The 22,796-nt window shown below is 41.4% G+C and overlaps 1 protein-coding gene and 1 non-coding gene across 7 annotated transcripts in view; one reads left to right on the top strand and one right to left on the bottom strand.

Annotated features, from left to right (window-relative positions):
- LARGE1 (LARGE xylosyl- and glucuronyltransferase 1) overlaps positions 1 to 22,796 on the top strand; it is a 583,138-nt gene that overhangs the window by 469,514 nt on the left and 90,828 nt on the right. For all 6 annotated transcript variants that reach the window (XM_061638979.1, XM_061638974.1, XM_061638975.1 and 3 more), the window contains one exon: positions 9,480 to 9,635. In XM_061638979.1, the coding sequence (XP_061494963.1) occupies positions 9,480 to 9,635 (156 nt within the window). The remainder of the gene's footprint in view (positions 1 to 9,479; positions 9,636 to 22,796) is intronic.
- On the bottom strand, positions 14,784 to 14,849 carry TRNAT-CGU (transfer RNA threonine (anticodon CGU)). The gene has a single exon. It is a non-coding gene; the product is annotated as a tRNA-Thr (tRNA).

The following is a 22,796-nucleotide window of genomic DNA, read 5'->3' as shown; positions in this document are numbered from 1 at the left end:
GGGAAGAAGCTCTGGCCCTCCAGATGTTAGACTGTAACTCCCATCAGCTTCAGGAAGTACATCCAATAGTCAGGGATGTTGGGAGCTGGAGTCCAGTAATATCTGGAGGCCCTCCAGTTCCCCAACCATGGAGCAGAACCTTTGACTGACTTCTGAGAGTTATATTTTTAGGACCCACCCTATTTTGTGGTTCTGGTTATTTTTAATTGTTTTTAACAGTTCATTTTAAGGTTGTTGTAACCTGCCATGGGACCTCTGGGTGAAGAAGCACAAGGGATGGGACTGCATGGGCAACTACATGTGACACCACTCTTAAAACATTTGTACTTGACTACCCATCTGCTACTGTGCCAGGTTTAAGGTCCTTGTATTAATTAACAACTTAGATCCAGGGTATTTTAGGGACCGCCTGAACTCTTATATCCCAGCTCCATCACTGAGATCATCTGCAGAAATGGCCTTGGTCGTCCCCCAAGTTGGTGAGGCTCATTTAACATCGACACAAAATCGAGCCTTCAGTGTCATTGACCCAATTCTCTGGAATGCTCTGCCAACACAGATTCAGCAGGCACCTTCTCTTGTAACTTTTAAATACCCACTGAAAACCTTTCTGTTCCACCAGGCTTGTGCAGACAATTAAGAAGATGTCTTTTTGCAATAGTTGACATTTGTTTTTATTGTATTTTTAATGTTTTTATTGTATGGGATTTTTTAAGGTTGTACACTGCTTTGATGTTTTTAACTAAATAGGAATATACAAATATATTTATAAATAAATAAATAAGGGTGGCCAATTAATGCTATTAATAATAATACTACATTTTCTGCAAGTCTCTCTCCACACGGATGAATGTACTACATTTTCCAGGTATCTTTCTGTAGCCAGATCTCTTACTTTATCTTGGTCAAACAGATCACCTCAGGCACTAAATGATTCTGCTACAATTCTTGTATCCTGATTTTTGTCTTGATGCGTCCTGTAATTTTACTGGTGGCTAACACAAATCACATGGTTATGGACATAAATAGCATGGGGTTTCGGGGGTTAATTACAAAAAGCATTTTTATTTGTTTGTTTCCTCCTGTCCTTTAACTGTGTTGACATCCTCCTATCCTTTATGGGGGAAAAATCTGGACAGTAATCAATTCCATTCAGCTTACATTCAGCCCACTCCAGGCACCCTTGGACATCTGTTCACATACAGATTCCTGAAACACATTTCATTTCTGATCAAATCATAAATATCAAGTCCTCAATACCAAATAGTGTTTGAAAATGTGAAAACTTTTCAGTTTATAGTTGCCTGGAGAATCGAGGTTGAGGAATTTGACTGGCCATAGTGCATGCACAAATGTGCAAGATGCCAACCTTTCAGAGCTTATGTCTGATCCAGTTTGGGCCTCATGCGTACAGATACCATTTTGGTCATCAAGGATATGCACTACTGCATAGGTCTCCAGACTTCAAAGAAACACAATCTGTTATAGTTAGAGCTGATGTGAAACTTCTCAGAAGGCATTTTTCTGAGAAAATTTTGGATTTTTTTTCTCAACCCGTTAGAGTCCAGCCTTTCCCAACCAGTGTGCCTCCATATGTTGTTGGACCACAACTCCCATCAGCCTCAGCAAGCATTGCCAATGGTCAGGAAAGATGGGAATTGTGGTCCAACAACATCTGGAGGCACACTGGTTGGGAAAGGCTGCCTTAGGCAATGGTGGCTGGTGTCCTTTGAGACTGGTGGGGTAGAATGCAGGGAGCCCAAACAGTAAGTGGAGCAAGAACCAATGACATGCATAATCAAACAATTCTAGTTTTTTCTCCATTAGGAATATGCCAGAATTCCACCCAATTCAGATTTGGTATTGAATTTTCTGTTAATTCACTTACTCTCTATTGTTGCAGATCAAATTTACAGGTAGCAATTTTCTGTGGCTATTTTCAAAAATGGATTTTATTTTTTTTAAAAAACCACCTCTAAAATATTGATATTGATAATTTTATCAGTATTTCCTTTCATTTATTGATATTTCCTTTCAAATTATTGGTATGTTCTTTTAAAAAATCAATATTAATATCTTATGCAAGGGAAAAAAACCCTGATCAGTAAAAGTAGCAGCCAGTGGACAAAGAACGAACTTGAATCAATACCGGCCTGTTAGATCGATGGAATGCTTTTGAACTGGCACCAGCCAAAGGATCCCATCCCTAGTCCCCATCCTCCTCTCCACTGAGTTCTACAAGGGCAACACGGAGACTTAGGAGGAGTAAGCTGGCAGGTAGTTCCACCACCTAGGCAGGTTGTAAGAAAGAAAACAGACAGGTGAGGGCAGGTTGAGGTTGCTGGGGCAGTGCCCCATTCACCCTAATGGTCTGGCCCCTAGAAAAAGAGGAATACTTTGCAGAATTTTCTCCAAATATTCCCTATCAAGTTTTTGTGGCACATACAATTTCTCTCCCCACTACATCCTGGAACAATGCTATGCCTAGCCTAGAGCATTGTGGAGGGTGCAAGAATGGTGCTGTTGACTGTTTGGCAGCCACTTGCAAGGATGGAGAGGGACTTGGGCGAAGGGGTAGAAAGAAGCTGTGCCAGTGCTACTGCTAATGGTGAGCCCCAGTCCCTAGAAACTGTTTGAGAATTTCTCCTCCCATGGAAAAGTTCAGTGAAATGGTCCCCACAATTTCTCTGCCCACAGATAGAGTGGAGAAATTTTGAAAGGCTATATACATACAGGTCTCATTGAAGTTGCCTGCAAGTTCAGAAAAATGGGCTCTAGAGCTGCTCTACAGACATAAGGCAGGAATGGGTGGACTCAGATGAATGAAAACCTTTATTTGGTTGTCATTCTCCTGTGCTTTTCATGTACAGCTTGGCACATCCAGAGCCCCAGCTTTCAGTGTCCTGAACAAATAAATTGCAGCCACAGTCCGGAAATGAAGAGGCAAGACAAGGTGAAGTGTGGGTAAAACAAGGGCCACATTTATTTATATAAAGCCAATTAAGTGATTGATTATATGAAATGATCTTCAGAGATAAAGTGCAGGACAGAACTCTTAACCAATTGGGCGAGGACGCCATTGACATTGAAATGAAATTAATCTTTATTGCTCAAAGGCATAGGCTACCATAATTTATCACATGTAAAAGGAAAATAAAAATACATATTAAAACACAAGTCATATTTCAACAAACACAGTTCAACAGCATACAGTAAAGGGACAACAGCAGTAAATTTCAAATAAAATTTCCTCTCCCGAGCGAAAGATACATTGGCCCACGCCATGACTTAGTGGATAAGTATTACAGCCATGATTTCAGTTTAATTTCAATGTCAGTTGGGCAGGAACACCCTGCCATGGGAAAAGGGGTGGTCCAAGCCCAGTCCCCTTCACCCAGCCCCAACCCCACAGGGTGGTTAAAGAGACCTTTCTGCTCCACCCCCTCCCAAGGCCTCACAACTCTGAGTGGGTGTTACAAGTTAGCCCCAGAGGTGAACCTTATCCTGCCAATAGGCCTCACCAACCTGGAAGGCAAGGCTCAGATCCAACCTTTCACCTTAAAGAGTGCCTAAGTGTGTTTACCAAGCCCTGCCCCCTGTGAAATCCCCACACATATTTGCCACAAAAGACAACAAGCCTGAGTTTGGTCCCTCTTTCCCCACCTGCAGCCAATGATTTCATGCAGGGCACAGAAACAGATCATTACCAAGTCAGACATATGAACACCATCTGGCCAGTAAAGGTCAGCCCTGCCATACCTCACCTCCAGATGATGTATTACCTCACCAAGCAAATCAACAAGGGTGAGGCAGACTTCCCTATTTACTTTCTTTCAAACCTTGTTCAGGCTCCTAGAATCAATTCCCGCCCTCCAAATCCTCCTAGGGAGGATGTTAGACCAAACAGTCAAGGTCCCAGGCCACTGGCTATGGATGACCCCCAAATCCAGGCAAGCCGGAATGATAAGGACTTTCCCCTTCAACATTCCCAGGTCATTGCCTCCCAAATGTATAATCAAAACCTGAGGGAGGTGGTGCACCAACGAAGGATCAAAAAGTGTTGGTAGGAGGCATTCCCATATTATGCTATGCCTACCCAGCCACTGGACCGAAGCGCAATGGCTGAGCCCCAACTGGGTTCCATGCCTGCTCTGCAACACCCTCCTCTTGGCCCCATGTTGTGGCCACATATGAGTACATTGACTCTTTCCTGCAACCTCCAACCTGTTAAAACAGAAACAACAATTAACAATGTGCTCACCAGCGCAACAGTTAAAGAGGGCCTTTAATTGGCCTCACATAAGCCTGGAAAGCACCTGATCGCCACCATCTGTATATCAGTGCCCCCAAAGCCCAAGTTAGCCGCAGTAGTAGCCACATAATCCTGAAGGAATGTATGCCTAATTGCCCCTGATCAAGACTCAAACTTGCCAAGGCCCAACTAGTGATGGTCCAAAACTGATGCTTAATTAAAGACTGACCAACTTGATGACAAAATAGCAGCCCTCCAAACTTGTCCCTGAGCCACAAAAAATGAGCCCAAGGCCCAAACCAAGCACAACCCCTCCACAGGAGAAGATGCCAAAGTGATGACAGACCCCTGACTCCTCTGGTCAGTCCTAGATCTTTGCAGCAAGATCTGAACACTGCTGTTACCTACCATAACACTACCTACCTCCAAAGCCCAACCAGACCTGTCATTCCTAGAAAAAGTAACTGACCCATACAAAAAGCTCCCAAAAATGTTGTGACAGCAACAGCATAAAACAAAACAGCCTCACAGCTTGAACTACATACAGAAACCCAAAGCCCATAAAGGCCCAACAAAATAGTTGGTGAAATAGGGCAACGAGTGTCTGGTACAGGAGGATGGGTACAGGTCCACCCCTCAAGCATTCTCCTAATCCTAAAATTGCCTGAGGAGTCTGGCACACCCTTAAGCTTGGCCAGAAACCCAATACTCTCTAACTTACCCCTGATGGCCTTCACAGAAAGGTGAAGAACCATGCAAAATTCAACCAGCTGGTCCACAGGGATAGGCCAAAGGAGCAAATACACTTTGTTTAGATGAAAAATGCCAAATTCCCTACCTGGTCTTAAATAAGAGGTTCTTGTGCTGGTGGCAAGGGAGCAGTATGGCCTTCTCAGCTTCAAACTGCCAAGTTCCCACAGTGCCACTGGCATTGGCACTGGGTGAAGTCTGGCCAAAGGGTCCAGCTCCCAAATACCTGACATCTGATGACAAGAAACGGCATTAGCCATGCTGTTGTCCAGGCCAGGAACATGGCAAGCAAGAAAAAGAATATTAAATCTAAGGCACTGAATCACAAAAGAGCACACCAAAACCATCACTCTAAGATTCCTAGAAGTAAGGGAATTGATAACATGCACCATGGCCTATTTATCACACCAAAAATGAACCACGGAGTTAGCCAAGTCATCTGCCCACAGATGAACAGCAACCATTATAGGGAAGAACTCTAAAAAGGTCAAATCCCTCATAATGCCAACTTCAACCCATGCTCCCAGCCATGCCTCAGCACTAGAGCTTGGATGAAATAATAAATTACAGTTACAATTACATGGCCCAAAAAGTAGTAATTACTGTTACAATTACAATTGCTCTGAAAGTAACTGATTGCTTTTCCTCAAAAGTAATCACTACAATTACATTTCAGTTACTTAAAAAAAAGCCTACAAGGTGCTGGCCTTGGCTGCTGCACATCTAAGTAGCCTAAAACAACATTAAAAATAAACACACACATAGGTAGTAGAATAATTCTTTTTATCCATAAGATAGCAATGGTGGTCTCTCCGCTGGTAAGGGAGGTGGGGAGGGAGGCAGAGGCCACTACTCAGATCTTTGCACTTCCGACCAAGTGCAAGCCCCCCACACTCAGCCAGCAAGCATAATCTGTCTCACGTAACCACCTCCCGGACCCTGCCCTACCACCAAGTAAGGGACACTCACCCAAGCAAACATTTTCCCCTGAGATGCAAAAAAGTTAAAATACTGCAAATGCAGCACAGTACCCAGAAAGGGTGGTGGAGGCCACTTTGTGTGCCAAGTGCAAACACAGTATAGATAGATAGATAGATAGATAGATAGATAGATAGATAGATAGATAGATAGATAGATAGATAGATAGATCGATCAATCGATCGATCGATCGATCGATCGATCGATAGATAGATCGATCAATCGATCGATCGATCGATCGATAGATAGATAGATAAGACAGTTTTGAAAGCAACAAACAGAACTTCACTCAAGCTTGCTCTGGATTCCTATAAGGATTCTGTTAATCACCTAAAATATATATATGAACGTAATTGTGATTAACCAAACAGAGGTTTTTATTAACAAAACGTTTCAGCTTCCGCCTTCATCAGCTGCCAACATACAAATGCTGTTACCAAGGTGGCAGTTATAGAGCTTTGAGGATGGAATGCTCAGAGGGGCTTCATTTGCAGAAACTAAGTAGTGGTGGTACTGTCCTCCAGGTTCAGGCCATGTGGTGCCAATGTGTCCAGAGAGTAAATCCAAAAGTTCTCCCTTTTGGTCAGTGCTGCTGGATCTGCTGGCATCTCTATCACCGAGCAATCAAGGAAAGCTACCCATTGCTGGCAAACTCTGAACATCTTACCAGAGCCATCAGCAGGCCTCCTGTTATAGCATTTCACCAACCCCCTAATTTGCTCAGACTGTTGGTGAGAGCTGTGCTTAAGCCACCTATCACCAGTCCAGGGTCTCATCCTTGTCACTCCAAACGCTGTATCACCTGTGTGTACCTCAGGGAGACAGCCACTTTTACAAGCGCTAGGACAGGCAGGACATATTACATCAAACAGAACATCACCTGCAGGTCCTGCAATATAGTTTACATCATCGAGTGCAAAAGACCAGGATGTCATATCCAATACGTAGGAAAGACCACAACTGACCTACGCACGGGCTTCAGGAACCACAAGTCGGCAATTTTGACAGAAAAAAGTGGAGCAACCAGATGCAAACATTTTAACATTGAGGGTCACAGCCTGTTGGACTTTTCCATTACAGCGATAGAGATGCCAGCAGATCCAGCAGCATTGACCAAAAGGGAGAACTTTTGGATTTACTCTCTGGACACATGGTCTGAACCTGGAGGACAGTACCACCACCACTTAGCTTCTGCAAATGAAGCCCCTCTGTGCATTCCATCCTCAAAGCTCTATAACTGCCACCTTGGTAACAGCATTTGTATGTTGGCAGCTGATGAAGGCGGAAGCTGAAACATTTTGTTAATATAATAAAAACCTCTGTTTGGTTAATCACAATTACGTTCATATATAAAGAAAGAGGCTGAGCAGGGCTTCAGTAGTGACGCCCTGCCCCACGCCACTGCAGCGCAGCATGTGTGGCCACACTAGGGAAAAGGGTTTGTCACCACACCAGGACTTTCCCTGATGTGGCTGCAAAGGCCCACCGCTGACAGAGCCCTCCAGGTCTGTCAGCAAGGTGGGACCTCTTGGAATTCCTTTTGCAGAACTGAAGCCTAATCTGTAGTAGTAACAGGAAATTGCTTATAAAAAAAGGTTTTAGGAATGGATATTTTGATCATAATTAGTAATTGCAAATGGCACAGTTCAGAATTCCAGGTTTTGTGGCAGGCAGGCAGGCTGTATTGCGAAGTTTTCAAAAGGAAATTACCTTCACGGTTTGAGGACTATAGCCTGAAATTACAGCAATTTTCTTCTTCCCCCTCCTTTTCTTCTTCTTTCCTCTTCTTTTTCTTCTTTGTACTCTTCTGTTAAAATAGTTCTTTTTTTTTCTTTTTTTATCTGATCAATAATTCCCATCCTCTGCCATTTAGGCAAAATCACTTACTTACATATCCCTCTAAAGCTGTTGAGCTGCAGCGTAAGTGTTCTTCCATTTATGGCTTGCATTTACTTGTTTTTCAGCTTCCACCAACTTCATTTTAGTAATGCTTTTCATTGAAGGATTTGAATGTCGTGCAGACTGGTAAACAATCTGTTTTCTGTCACATCAGTGTTTCGTTGCACCGCACAAAGGCTTGGTATTTCAGAGTTATGACGACACTTCACTTAAACAACAAAAAGAATCACTTTTTACAAATGGTTATAGTTTTATCCAGCATCATGTTTTGCATGTTGTGTGATTCTAAGCAGTTTGAGATGACTTCATTGTTTTCAGAACAATTTTGTCTTCTTGTTGTTTTTATCTATGTAGCTCATTTTGTGCCTCAACAGTTGGTTTTGTCCTTGCAGCATAAGTGGAACTCTGAAATTCCAAACTGGGTTGGTATCATTGCCCAAGGAAGATGTTTCCATATTAGTAATAAGAAGAGCCAGGAGCAAGTTAAATAAAGCTGTGATACAGCACTTCAGCTACTGCTTACTCAGCTCTTGGCAATTATTTTGCTGCTCAGAGTGCCACTGCCACTACATGTAATTTCTTTAAGGGATGTACAAAGTCTTCAGGAGCCCCAGTTTTGAAAAGTTCCCAAGAAAATCCGCTTTCTCTCCCATTCCCCTTGCACACATATCATGGCCTCTTTGGAATTCATAGAAGCTCATGCTTGAAACAAAGAATCCTTTTTATGCCTAAAATGTAATCTCCATAAAATGAATTTGTTCCAATCTGTCACTTCTTGATCCTTGGGGGAGGGGTATCTTCAGAACCTTTAATTCTCACCCTATTATCATCTCCAATTACATTGCCCAAGTAGAATGTATGGTGGCTTGTTGATTTGGATGGGGGTAGAGAATGGTGAGGTGGCACCTTTTAAATGGACTGACTGGTCTCTATTAAAGAAACAGTAGATGAGCTGCTGAAGCTAAGTGGATACTCTATTCATGCACAATGTGGTACAAATCTTCAGTGATATGGAACAGATAATTTTTCAGTACTTTGCTTTTCTGCAGAAAGTTTTCCATTTCATAAGTTTATTAGTAACAATGAGTGGATGCTGCAACTAAATAGTAGGCAAGCGTGGCAGTTTCAAAAATTTTAGCTGTGTTTAATAACTACAACCAAAATAAATATGCTAAATGAGATCACTCTATGGGGCACCAGGAAATTTTCTCATGCGAACTGAGTTTTCCTATGCAAATTATTGGAATTTGGAATTTTCCAGTTCAAACCTTTCCAGGAAACCCACATCACTACAAGCCTTCAGGTTGCACCTAATTTATTTGTGAGAATACAGAGGTGTAGGATAGAGCCTATTTTACATCCTTGTTTGATATGGATGTTTTCTTCCCCTCTAATTAATATTCTGCAGTTTCTTTGAATAAAAGGATAACCGTATGAGACCCCCAGTGACACCTCCCCATTCAAATCCTCATTACAATTCCCACACTGAGAAAAGAGGAAGTAACATGATTGTAAGAACAAAAAGGTTGCTTAATGATGGTAGGCAAATAAGGCTGGCTTATGATGACTGGAATTCCTGCTCTTTTTTTTTGTCTACTAGGTGATCCATTGGAACTCACCAAAAAAGCTGAGAGTAAAGAACAAGCATGTTGAGTTTTTCCGCAACCTCTACCTGACATTTCTAGAGTACGATGGGAACTTGTTGAGGCGGGAGCTCTTTGGATGCCCCAGTGAGGCTGATGTCAACAGTGAAAATGTAAGTTGGAAGCACATAGCTTAAAACTGGGGAAAGGTTTTGTTTTGCACAGACCTGAACAACTTCAAAGAGGGAGGAGTTTTGTCCCAAGTGAAAGATTGCAGATTTGTCAGACATAGGAAACTGCCTCATACCGAGTCAGACCATTGGTCCATCTAGCTCAGTACTGTATTACCTACGGTGACTGACAACAGCTCTCCAGGATTTCAGACAGGATTCTCTCCTAGCTGTACCTGGAGATCCCAGAGATTGAACCTGGGGCCTTCTACATAAAGGGCAGATGCTCTTCCACTGAGCTATGGCCTTTCCTCCAAAGTCTATTCTCTCTGTCTCTCTCTCTCTCCTTTCTGAAGATAGCTTTTCCAGCCACTGACAAAGTGCTTTATAACAGTCAGACTGACTGACTTGCAGAGTTTTTGGACATTATTATACAAGTTTTTTCAAGAAAAGTTGCAGAGTTTGCAATATCCCTGAGGCGGGGGGGGGGAACCCTTTTCCTGTCAAGGATCTCGTACCTTCAATGTTAATCGGTTGGTAGTTGCATGTCAGCAGAAGGGAGGGCCAAAGACCAAAGTGAATAGGGCACCCCTTTTTCTCTCTCAGACCCCCCATTTCTCTCTTTCTCCTTTATGCCACCCTTCTTTCCCTGCCTCCCCCCTTTCTACTTGCATGCAATTAAGCTGGGGACCATATGAAATTGGCTCGGGTCACCTGGTGCTCTCAGGCCATAGGTTCCCTAAGGACATATATGAACCTACCTTATACTGAGTGAGAATGTTGATCCATATTTTAACTGGGGAAGCTGAGAATTAAACCTGAGATCTTCTGCATACAGAGCTTGTGATCTGTCATCGAATTACAGTCCTTCTCCAAAGGGTAGAAGTGCAGTGGAAAATAGGACGGACTTGCAAAGTGTTTCCCATTCTCAATAGTCTTCCTTGTTGAAATGATGAAGAGATGGAAGTAACTAGGCCTATATTTTTGGAAGTCACATGTCTTACTATTTCTGCATATATATTGCAAGGCATATAATGGGAAAGCATTTGAAGGTACAATTATTGTGGGAGATTGTGCAAAATTACAGGTAGTTTCCTTCAGTAATAGCTATGTGCAAAGTTCTTCCTCCTTCCTTGTACCTATGAAATACAATTGCAGTGTTCAGGACAAGTAGAACAAAACTTGCAATTCATGTCTCTCAAACAAAGTGGTCCTTTTGATATAAATGCAGGGATATTTATGTAACGGTGTGTTCTTTTGTGTATAAAGTATCCATTTGTTTAAAATGTTAGAGGCATGATTTTACTATATGATACATGTAAATTGGTCTTCTACAGAACTGCCTACAAGAGGATTCACGAGCAAAAACAAGAAAGGGAGGTGGTTTTCTTAGATGGCCCTATGAGAAAATGAGTGTGGACACCCCAAAAATCCTCCTTATCTACATAGTACATTTTAATATCCATGATAGTTTAACAACTGTTGTTTGCATTATGCTCGCAACTACCCTGTCAGGAAGAGGGTTCTACAGAGGACAGAAGAACATGTTCTGAACTACTACTTAAAGGATTCCCAGATGCATCTGGCTGGTCACTGTTCAAACAAATGCAGGGTTAGATGCAAGGCCAAATTAAGGTGGGGTCCTGGTGCAGTTCCCAAAACTGGGCCTACTTTCCCCAAAAAAGAAACACACAAAATAAGGTACTACAAAATAAGTTGTGTGGTATATATTAAAGGCAAACAAATTTATTATGGTATAAGCTTTCATGGACTACAGAAAATACTCATGAGCATGTGGAGTTTCACAACTGTCAGCAAAACACAAACAACATTTTGCGAGTCTTGATAAACAAAAAGAAAATATTCTGAGCATGTGCAGTCTCACATTTTAAACTCAATTAATTGTTGACTTTGTTCATTTCCTACTTTGGGCTAGTTACCAGCTCTCAGCCTAACCTCTCACATAGCTCTTGTGAAAATATAGATATATATAATGGCTGCAAAAAGGGATTTAGTGCTTATATCATAGGCATCAAATTTTGATTCCTTTAACCAGAGTGATGCATTTTTATACTATAAAGGACCATGTTTTTCTCCCCACCCCACTCTTGTGCAAATCAGCATAGCTCCATGGTTTCAACCAATCTTATTCTGGCCTGATTATTGCCTATTTAGTGGTTAGACTACGACCTGGGAGACCAGGGTTCAAATCCCCACACAGCCATGAAGTTCACTGGGTGACCTTGGGACAGTCACTGCCTCTCAGCTTCAGAGGAAGGCAATGGTAAACCACCTCTGAATACCGCTTACCATGGAAACCATATTCATAGGGTTGCCATACCTCGGGATCGACTTGAAGGCAGTCCATTTCCATTTTTAGATGCATACATGCCACTTGTGTTCAACTGAGGTTATTCACAGGTTAGTGTGCACAGGGGATTGATTCCAAAGAGGTGTTACCTTAGAACTTGTAGCCACTGGGGGTACGTCCAGTGAAAAATAGAGTGATCTGCTTTCATTTAAAAAAAAATGTTTTACTATTTTACTTTTACAGGTAAAATGGTACGGGAAAGCATAGAGTAAATAATTACTAAGTAAAAACATTAAACCTGCTCCCATTTTCCAGTGTTCTGCCCCAGTGAGAACACCATTGAGATAACTACCAGGATTTCAAAATGTTATTAAATATTTTATCTTATTAATAATAATTTTATTGCATTAAAATTATTATTTGATTTTGCAGTCCTGTACCTGCCTATTTGGGAATAAGCCCCAGTGAATACAAAGAGATTCCTTCTGAGTACACATGTATAGCATTGTAGTGTAAGTTAACTATATAGTGAATTCTTAATGAGTGCCTGTTCTTTAGCTCCTACACAGCAGGAAACATGCTTAAGCCTCTTTGGAAAGTTTTCACATTTTGCATTTGCTGTTGGAGCGAGGGGGGGCAGATTCTTTAACATCCACCCACACATATTATATAATATTATTTGCAGAAAAGAACTTCACAGTATAGATGAACCCATCACAGTGTGGATGAATTATGATTGCTAGAAAGGAAGAAACTACAGTGATTCCACAGACGAGGCAGAAGCAGGAGATAAAAGTGCACTGAAGGGGAGGGGAAAACATCAGCTCTTTATAACCCCAGGGGTTCCTATGGCTTGGTGTCCAAACAACTCATTTGTCAGGTCTGACTTCATTCATTGGCTAAAAACACTGAAAGGTGGGAACATCCAGTATGGTCCATCTCATCCTTAGAAAGTTGCTTGCACATGTTGCTTTGTAAGTTTCTTTCCAAGAGGGCTAGAGACTTACTTTTTTTTAAAAAAATGAAAGCTCGGGGTTTGGGCTTGCTTGCAGGCATGGGCCTTGGTGCTGTTACTCCAAATGCACCATTGTAATCCAGCCATGAGTAAATGAAATTTGGTCTGATTCAGCATGCCTGCTTTTATGTTGTTAGCAAAATAGGCAAGGCTGCAGTCCTAAAATGCATCTCCGTGTCACGATCTCCTCATCCCCCTCCATAACATGTCATATTAATTACTATGTTTTGATGCTAGCAGCCACCAGTGATATGGAGTAGAGGTAGAGAAGCACACACACACAAAATGCTGTGATGTCACAGCTGTGGCGAAATAATACTACATAGCAGATTATGGAGAGGGAAGATGAAGAATTCTATGTAATATAGCTGTGTTTAGCAGCAGCCCACTGCTCTTCATAATATGCAGTTCAGCCCTGAGACATATGGCAAATACAGATCAAATTGCCAAGTGATAATTGTGAGGGAAATTGCCCATTACTTACTGTGTGTTAATGTGCAGCAAGATAGGCTACTATAGACAGCTTTGTATGGTATTCTGGGGTTGTGTTTCTCCACTCGTAGCTACTAATTTTTTTGTGTTGCTGTGAAGTAAAGACCTAGCCCTCTGTGCCCGGGGCAGCCCTATCATTATTCATTATTTATTTATTAAATTTATATCTCACCCTTCCTCCCAGAAGGAGCCCAGGGTGGCAAACAAAAACACTGAAAGTGCTTGAAAACAAAAGACTTTAAAACATATTGAAACAAGCATCTTAAAACAACTTTAAAAAACAACTGTAAAATATCTTTAAAAAGCAATTCCAGCACAAATGCAGACTGGGATAAGATCTCTACTTAAAAGGTATATTGAAAGAGGAAGGTCTTCAGCAGGCACCGAAAAGATAACAGAGATGGTGCCTGTCTAATATTTAAGGGGAGGGAACTCCAAAGGGTAGGTGCCACAACACTAACGATCCGCTTCCTATGTTGTGCAGAACAAGCCTCCTGATAAAATGATATCTGCAGAGTGCAGTGATCAACCGGGTATATAAGGGAGTATATTAGGCAGAGTGAGGTGGGTGCCTCCAGCAGCCAATGCTGTGGATGGGAATCAGTGGCAAGGCAGAGCTGTCTGTGCTCAATGGTCTGCCCTGCATCTCCTAAGCTAACCTTCAGCCCTCAGCTGTGGTGGAAGAAACTGTGCTGTCACCAGTGTTAAAATAAGATTTAGCTGCCAGTCTAGTACTGTACATACAACTGGAGGGAGCACCATCAACTTCCTTGTGTTTGGAATTGTTCTTTTCTCTTTAGGAAAAAAATGTCTGGCTTCTTAAAAAGAAGGTTGCGTTGCTTTAGAGCCTGTGAAGCTAATTATGGTCTATAATTTAACATCTAAAAATCAAGAATCATTACACATACCTCTACAGCTGCTCCTCAGTTCCCTCATCACACCACACACACAATTGTAACTTATGAGATATAGCTACAATTTCTCACTTCAAAATAACAAAACTAAAACATACCAACTCAGTTTGGGCAAAATGATAAACAATCGTTTATTATTATGTGTACAAGCCTTGGACTCGTGTGCTCCCCTCTTCTACTCCACTGCAGCTATGAGGATGAGATGGAAGCTTTTCTTTCCAATTTTAGTTAACCACAGTGTACCATTACATCTGGATCATAATCTATGGTTAATCTTAACTATGGTTTATGGAAACAAGCCAGCTCCATGCACCATTTGGCTGGGATTAATATAAGAAGTTGCCTTATACCGAGCCAGACCATTGGTCTATTAGCTCTAACTGAAAGTAGCTCTCCAAAGATTCAAGGGGAGCCCTACCTGGAGATGCCAGGGATTGAACCTGGGACCTTCTGCATACGAGGCAGATGCTCTACCACTGAGCTGCGGCCTTTCCTCTAAAGAGTTTGGACATAATGCTCAATTGTGGTTGGTTGAAAATGGAAGCAAAAGCTTCTGATCTCATAGCTGCTGAGAGAGGGGAGGAGGAGAGCATGCAAGACCAAGGCTCACTTATGCTCATTCTCATCACACCACGTCCCAATGAGGCCTCTGTAATAATTTGACCATTATGATTTATCTTTCAGTTTACACTCAGTGTATTCCAGCAATAAGCAGCCACCTTTCTTAGATGCAATGAAGTGAGTAGGAGTTTTATTTATATATTAAAAGGTGTTCCTGTCAACACAGAGGAAAAAAATAAGTATTTTTTAAATACCTCACAAAAGCTTATTAAAAAAAAAAAGCTTTCCAAATATATGAACAACACTTAGAACAGAAACCTGAAAACTTAAAATCTGCAACCCACAGAGAGAAAGCAGGGAAGATGAGCTGTTCCTTGAAATGACCATTCTAGTCATGAGACTACAGCTTGAATAAATACCGTCTTGATTCAACGTCACCTGTCATAAATTATTAATATTATTAATTATCAACAACTGGGGAAGCCTTACAATTTATTTATAAAAATATTTAAAGCCCACTGCCCTCATATAAAATATCACGGCGGCATACAACAAAATACACAAGTGCAATGATGACTGGCTTACCTTGAGAAACTTTTAAACAACCGAATAAGCCCGTTGGCATAAAGAGGCCTTCAAGGGATGTCTAGAAATTAGCCACAAGGATGTCTGCTGTATCTCAGCTGAAAGAGTATATAATAGTATGGGACCAGTGACACTATAAATGCCCAACTTCTAGGTGAAGTCAGGCAGGCTTCTGAAATACAGGGGACAACTAACAGCACTCCTCCAGACAACAACATAAGTTAACATGAAGGCACCTCTTTTGTTTGGTTAAAAAAAAAATACTGAAGTGCTGCTGGTACTCATACCTCAGTAAAAGTGCAGTGGGTACCAGCACAAAATGGTTGCCATGGGCAGCAAAAAAGAGAGATGATAGTACTCTGTACTGGTGAATACTGGTTTTTTTTAAATAAAAAAAGCCCTGTTATGTAAGGTAATGTTACATTATGGGGCAGCATACAAATGCCATAAATAAATTAACTAAATAAATACAGTATTTCCCTTTTCTAAATAGCAAATGATCGAGTTGGGGTATGGGAGGTAAAGGCAATAAACTATGCAGTCAGGGAGAGAAGGCAGCAGCACATGTGAAGGCTTCTCCGTATTGGGGGAAGGGCCGTAACTCAATGGTAGAGCATCTGCTTTGCATGCACAAGGTCTCCAGGAAGGGCGGAGAATGTCTCCTGGTAGAAGCCATGGATTGCTGCCTCCATTTAGGGTGGACATTATCGAGCTAGATGGGCCAGTGGTCTGAGGTCAGTAAAAAAGCATCTTGCTGTGTTCCTGCTGGGATTGATAGTGCCAGTTCCCCAAAATGATCTGCTTGGCGCTGCTTGTAGTTCTGGTGCCAGTAAGGGGAAATTACATTTGCCCAGTGGGCAGGCGAGCCCTGCACAAAGGAAAATAGAATAACAGGATTGAAACAACTCTGCCCCAGACAATTTGAGGGATGGTTCAATGGTAGCTTTTGTTGTTTGCAATAGCAATGGCTTATGCCTGTCACTTACAATCTGGCTGTGTCAGAATTCACCCTCAAGGGGTGATTTCAGTATGTAAGCTATTACAACTTAGCAACTTCATGTTATTAGAGGTATTGCATTTAGAATTTAATTTGTAATTAAGAGAGCTTGTTTGGAATGCAAATATCTGTTAAATACCTAATGGAGTTCAATAGGTTTTATACTGCCCTCAGTTATGCTTTGGCCTCATTACAACACACTAGTGTTAAGAAATGGCATTACAGAGAGCATAAATTAGATTTATAGTTTTTGCCTTATGCTCCTTGTTTCTTGCCTGTATGCAAAGTAACTCATTTCTCCCATGTATTATGCATTCTGCTGCATGGTGGTGGTTTCTTTTTTTGTTATTTTTCCCTGGTTGGGTTTTAATGGGAGTTTTCTTTTTTATTAATGTTATGATCTTTTGCCCTGTGGGTTGCGTTGAAGGAGATCATTCACAGATGTTAAAAGGATTCCATAGTGGCCCCATGGATATGACATCATTTTCACATAGTGGTTATACATCAGGAACGTTAGAAGCAAGACAGGTTGGAAGTTTAAGTAAATAAATCAGGAGAAACTAGGACTAGTTTACACTATATCTTTGCATGTGGACACCTCAGAAGTGAAATATCTGGCACCCAATTTCTCTCCAAAACTGAAACAGAAGCAGATAATAAGGTGGTTTTGAATATGACCCACAGCACATATTTAAAAAGTAAAATGGTGAAACTGTGGTAAATAAAAACATATTTTCATCTGTGCTCTGAATTTAATTCTTTGCCTACAGATACCTTGAACTTCTTCCTGTCTTGTACCTCTTAAAAGCATAAGAACACCCTGCAAATCCAGGTGTTGTAAAACCCTAATCTAAATCTACCTCCTTAAAGTTGCCTAACACGCTGGTTTATAGACGAGATATGTGGAATTAAGTCCCATTGATTCCCATGAAATTTATTTCCATATATTGCTCATGATCCAACTTACCACAAGCATATTGGATATGAGTTATTGTGGTCAGTGTGTATAGAATTGGGATATTTATTCCAAGAGAAAACGTATTCCAAATTGCTTAAAATTGGAATTTTCACACAGGAATCCCAGGTGTGTTTAAGGATGCTTGCCTATCATATACATAAATCCTATTAATGTGTTTAAAGAATGCATGTGAGCATGAAGTTTGGAGCACATATACCACCCCCACTCCCAACATCTTTGTCCCATTAGTGCCACCCCTTGGCTTCCCACTTTGAGTGCATTATCAGGGTTCCCAGTCACAGGGACGATTCTAAGATGTTCAGTGAAACATGCAAATAATTTCTTTTCAGAGATTCCCCCTCAGCATTGGAAGGATGGGGGTAGAGCTGACAGGTCTGCTGAGGATGGAGATGGCACACACAACACCATGCCTCTGCCACACTTCATGTCCACACACATTCCTTGAACATATGAATAGGACTATATTTGCTGCAAGGAACCAATGTAGTTCTGATGGACTATGACAGACACAATTGTCAAATAAACTGCAGCTTTATCATTGTTATCATTACGCTTTCTTTTTCTTTTTTCACTTTAGATATCATTAACAAAAAATTCAAAATCAATCAATACATACTGAAAAATATAAAAATAAACTGGAGCTGCTCTGAGAGTATGGCTCGTTTTGTATTTGCTTTGAGCACTTATTCTTGAAAAACTACCTCTTAAGTTCAGAAACGTCTGACTATTCATTTATTAGTCCATCGACTAGTCTGATAATAGAAAAGGGGTTTTTTAAGCATTTGAGATGTGTCATTTGGTGGGACCAATGCCTTGAGGTATAACATCTTATACCAAGTCTTAGTTTTGCTTACCAATGAAATATATTTCTTGATGATGGTGGGTAGAGCAAAATATCATGTTGCCTTCATTCTTCCTGTAAGTAAAATCTGAAAGTACTAAAGCGGAGAGATGGTGAACCTCTGGCCCTTCAGATGTTGTTAGACTCCAGCTCCTGTCAGTCCCAGCCAGCCTGGCCAGTGGTTAGAGATTATGGAGTTGTAATCTAACAACATCTGGAGGGCCGCCAGTTCTCTATTCTTGTTCTAAAGCATCCTTCCTTAAAACAAAAGGGCACCTCACTAATGTTTCCTGTGTGTTAATAAAGTTCTTCTGTCTGTTTTAACATTTTTAAAACCTGGCTTTCATGAGGGAACCAAATTCAGGTACTGAATTCCATGAATGGCCATTACTTGATCGTTGCTGTTTGCAAAGAGAGATGGAGACATGGGGGTTAACGAGCTGGAATGTCCTGAAAAGCTTGCTGAAAGAAATTACTTTAGCTACAACAAGTGCACAGATGGCTGTGATTTTCAGAGGAAGAAGCCCAAGAACTTGGCATACTTGATTTTAGAACTGAGATTCTGGAAATGTTCATTGACGGCAGCTTGTTGTAGCACATGACTAATATCATGATTTATAAACTCTTTTTCTTCCTCTTGTTTATAGTTTTGTTTTAGTTGCCTTCCACAGAGGAGAGTGAGATGTGTCCTGGCGTTCAGTAATTTTTTAACTTCTGTTGCAGCAACTGAAGTTGGGTGCATGGTTTTGCACAGATGGGGGGGGATCTGATATCATTAGTTCACATGTGAAATAGGGAGGTGCACATTTGGTTCAAAAAAGAGGATTATAGTAAGAAAAGGAGATCTGTTCTGAGCTAAGTGCAGAGTCTGTAAATGGAAATTATGGAAGTGCTTCATGCTTTTTATGCTGTTTAATAACTAGTGGTGACAATATATGAGTCAAGGTTATATATTGTTCCATCTAGCTGAGTATTGTCTACACTGACTGGCAGCGGCGCTCCAGGGTTTCATACAGGATGTTCTCTGAGCCCTACCTGGAGATTAAACCTAGGACCTTCTGCATGCAAAGCAGATGCTTTTACCACTGAGCTACAGCCATTCCCCAAATGGGAAGCACCATCAGTGTCATCTGCCTTATTTGCTGTCACAATTGCTAAATAAGCCACCAGAACGTTTAACAAGGATTCTTCACTGATTTGTAGCATACTTCACATACTGCATGAAATGTGGAAGAGGGAATTTACAGCCCTTGAAGTAAGTAGAAAGGGCCTCAGCAAGATTAGTAGCCTTGAGATCAAGCGTTGTTGCCCATTTTATCCTCCTCTGTCCCTCCTTCTCTTATTTTAATGGAGAAAGTAAGTTTCCAATGAAAGCCATAAAAGCAAAGCACACCGTAATATCTTATTTATGAGCTTTCTATTGGCCTTTAATGTTGATGTCCAGCATTCCATTACCAGAGGACCTACTTGTAAAGCACAGAGTTGTTTTGTAGTACTGTATGTTTAGTATACCCAATTGTGACTTCACAGAAAAAGCTGTAAGGCAAGATATAATTTCTCTAGCAAAGGCCCTATATTCATTTCATATTTTTACAGTGGCTCCTGCACCATTGATACATCAATGGTATTAGTAATTTTTGTCAGGGGCATTCATATGAAGAAGCACCACAACTACTGTTAGCACTGGCAATGATAAAAGCTGTGGTGCAGGAGAGAGCAATTTCGTGACTGAAGACACTTGCATGTTACCTGTTGTGAGGGAATTGCCCTGTTGGTAACTTTTTACACAATAAAGAATGCTTCATTATCTCTAGAAAGAGCAGTGCCAGCAATATCCCAGTCACTTGTTTGCCCAGCCACCAAGGGATCTGTTTTTTGTACACAAGAGTTCTGACAATTTATTCATCTCAGGTGAAAACATATTGGATGGTGGGTTGTTCAAAAAAAATGTCAAAATTTAGGCTTTTGGGGGCTTTTCCAGTCCTGAGAAAGGATATAATTATGGGAAATGATGATGGCCCTTTATTGATTACGTAAGCTACCTTGAGAGGGCAGTATCCCAAAAGGTGGTCTATAAACAAAGATATAATATGATATAATTTACTGAAGTCCCTATTCATGTCACCTTTTCCTGTCCCCAAAGTCTTGTGTAGTAGAGAGTGGTTAGTGGCCAAGCTTCCAGGAATCAAAATCAGTCCACAACTACACTTGCCATGGTCACCACGGCGACCGCCCTTCCCGATCAGCATCACACATCACAGACTTCATGCTCTGTTTCAGAGGCAGAACTCCCAGAGCACAAAAACTGGAAATTGCACACAGAATGGGTGTCTCCTCACTGATTTTTCTCATTGCCTCCAAAGAGCAGCGCTCAGAGTTGAGACCCTGACTCACTCCCAAGTCTGGAAAATGTGGCAGGATTGATCCTCTAACTTCACACTGTTCGGAGGATACGCAGAACAAAGACTAAACTACAAACACAGCAGCTGAGTACAGAAAACAACAGGAAAATTGAAACTACTCTGATTATAAATTCAGACCAGCTAACTGCTATGCCTGGAAGCACATGATCAACAAGACCAAAAATACTGTTGCAATTAGTCTCTGCACACCAGTGGAATAACATTGCCTATATGGAGCCTATCTTGGAATGCAGAACAGTTTAGCATCTCCTTCATAAAAGTTCCTGGACAATTCTTTTGGAATAATGTCCCCTAAATGGACTTGCTTTTAAAGCTGAGATTTTTGTGCACTAATTTTTTCATTTGATCCGAAGTTGTATGTGCGTTCAGCAAATTGAAGATTTTAAAAATCATAGAAACACATAACTGAAATTAAATGGATATAAACAAGACAACCAACACTTCTATTTGTATATGGGGTTTTTTAAAGTCCCCTTTTCTTCAGTTGGAGAGCCGCAGAGAAGCCGCAGCAGTTACATGCTTTGGCTAGTTGGTGAAAAGTAATTCAGTGAAAGTTACAAAGGCAAATTACAGCATGCCCTCTTTATGTATGAGCCATTACAGGGACAAAGTTATAGAAGCATGTGGAGTATGAAACACAGAGCACTGCACTAGCAGAACAATCCACACACACCCTTTCACCAGCTTGGTGTCCCTCCATCCAGCTAAGCCAGCTTTCCTCCAGGATGCCTGCATCACCCAATCAATACGGTACTTTTCCTTCTGCAACAAACATGCAGATGGGTGAAAGTGCCACTGGTGGGATCTTCACCAGTGGCAGCCAGCAGAAGGCGGTGGAACAGGGTGTTCAGGTGGGGAGGAGCTAAGCTGGTCTAGGATTCATTGGATCCCACGCAGGTTTCACTGCTGCCCAATGATTGCATCAAGCGAGATATGGGCCCAGTCACTGCACCAGCTCCAGGCTGGCACAGCAATCTTCCTGCCACCCACCTACTGCCAAAGCCACTGTACACATCAGGACTGTGAGTACTGTGGTTGGATTGTGCTTTAATTCAGGCAGGAAGTAGAGGCATTGAAAAGAGGACAGGGCTGTTGGAGTTGTCATGATTGTATGGAAGAGAGCATTTTGAACGAAACAGTTTGTCCTGTCTCAGTGTTTCAGGGATGAGAAATACCTGCCAACAGTCCCTCTTCAATGCAGTTATTAAGGATTCTAAAACCCTGTCCTCTTTTCTATCTAGCCATATGCTATAAAGCAATGGTCTCCTACTGGAATTAATAATCCTCCTCCTTTCAAAAGATGTGTTAACCTATAGCAGTAAGAACACCTCTGACACCTTAATCTGGTTTAGGGGAAGATTGGTACTTGTTGCTGTGATGAGATGCTGGGGAAGATTCTTAAGCTTTTCTTCTCCAAATTAAAAATTCCATTTGCAAAAGAAGTTGAAAGTTACTGTTTTCATGTAGGACAGGCTTTCATCTCACAGTTAGGTCCACGTGGACAAGCAAGCTATCTCATTTTGCTGCCAGAGGCAGAACAGCACATCGTCCTCTCCTCTCAAGTCAAGATGCTGGTCAAGTATTTTGGCAGCTAAGGCAGAAACATCCACAAGCAGTGAAAACACAGCAATAATAAGTTAAATAACCATCAGTTAGCTGCCCTTTTATGACACTTAAAACTAGCTGCCTGAGACAGCTGCCTACTTCCGCCTAATGGTAGGGCCAGTTCTGTACAAAACCCTCAGGCTGTAGATATTTCTGTTTCCATCTTCAGTAGTTAATTACATACTCGGTATTCCAAGATAGAAGGCTGGTCATAGTAACCTTAATACTTACAGCAGCATTCATCTGAGAAGCAAACGCTATAGTTGGTCAGAAGATCAAAAAGGCTACTTCACTTGGGCATACCTAATGGGAATTCTTCTTCTTCTTCTGAAAATAGCATGCTGTATTATAACCAGTGTTTGAAAGATACCTCAGTTTCAAAAAAGGACCTGCTATATGGAGGGGGAAGACCAAGAAAAGTCCCATTGAATGTGCAGAACA

The sequence above is a fragment of the Rhineura floridana genome, chromosome 8 (assembly GCF_030035675.1).
Source record: "Rhineura floridana isolate rRhiFlo1 chromosome 8, rRhiFlo1.hap2, whole genome shotgun sequence".
Taxonomy (NCBI): domain Eukaryota; kingdom Metazoa; phylum Chordata; class Lepidosauria; order Squamata; family Rhineuridae; genus Rhineura; species Rhineura floridana.
The sequence above is the reverse complement of the archived record's forward strand: the minus strand, read 5'-3'. Positions and strand labels throughout refer to the sequence as shown.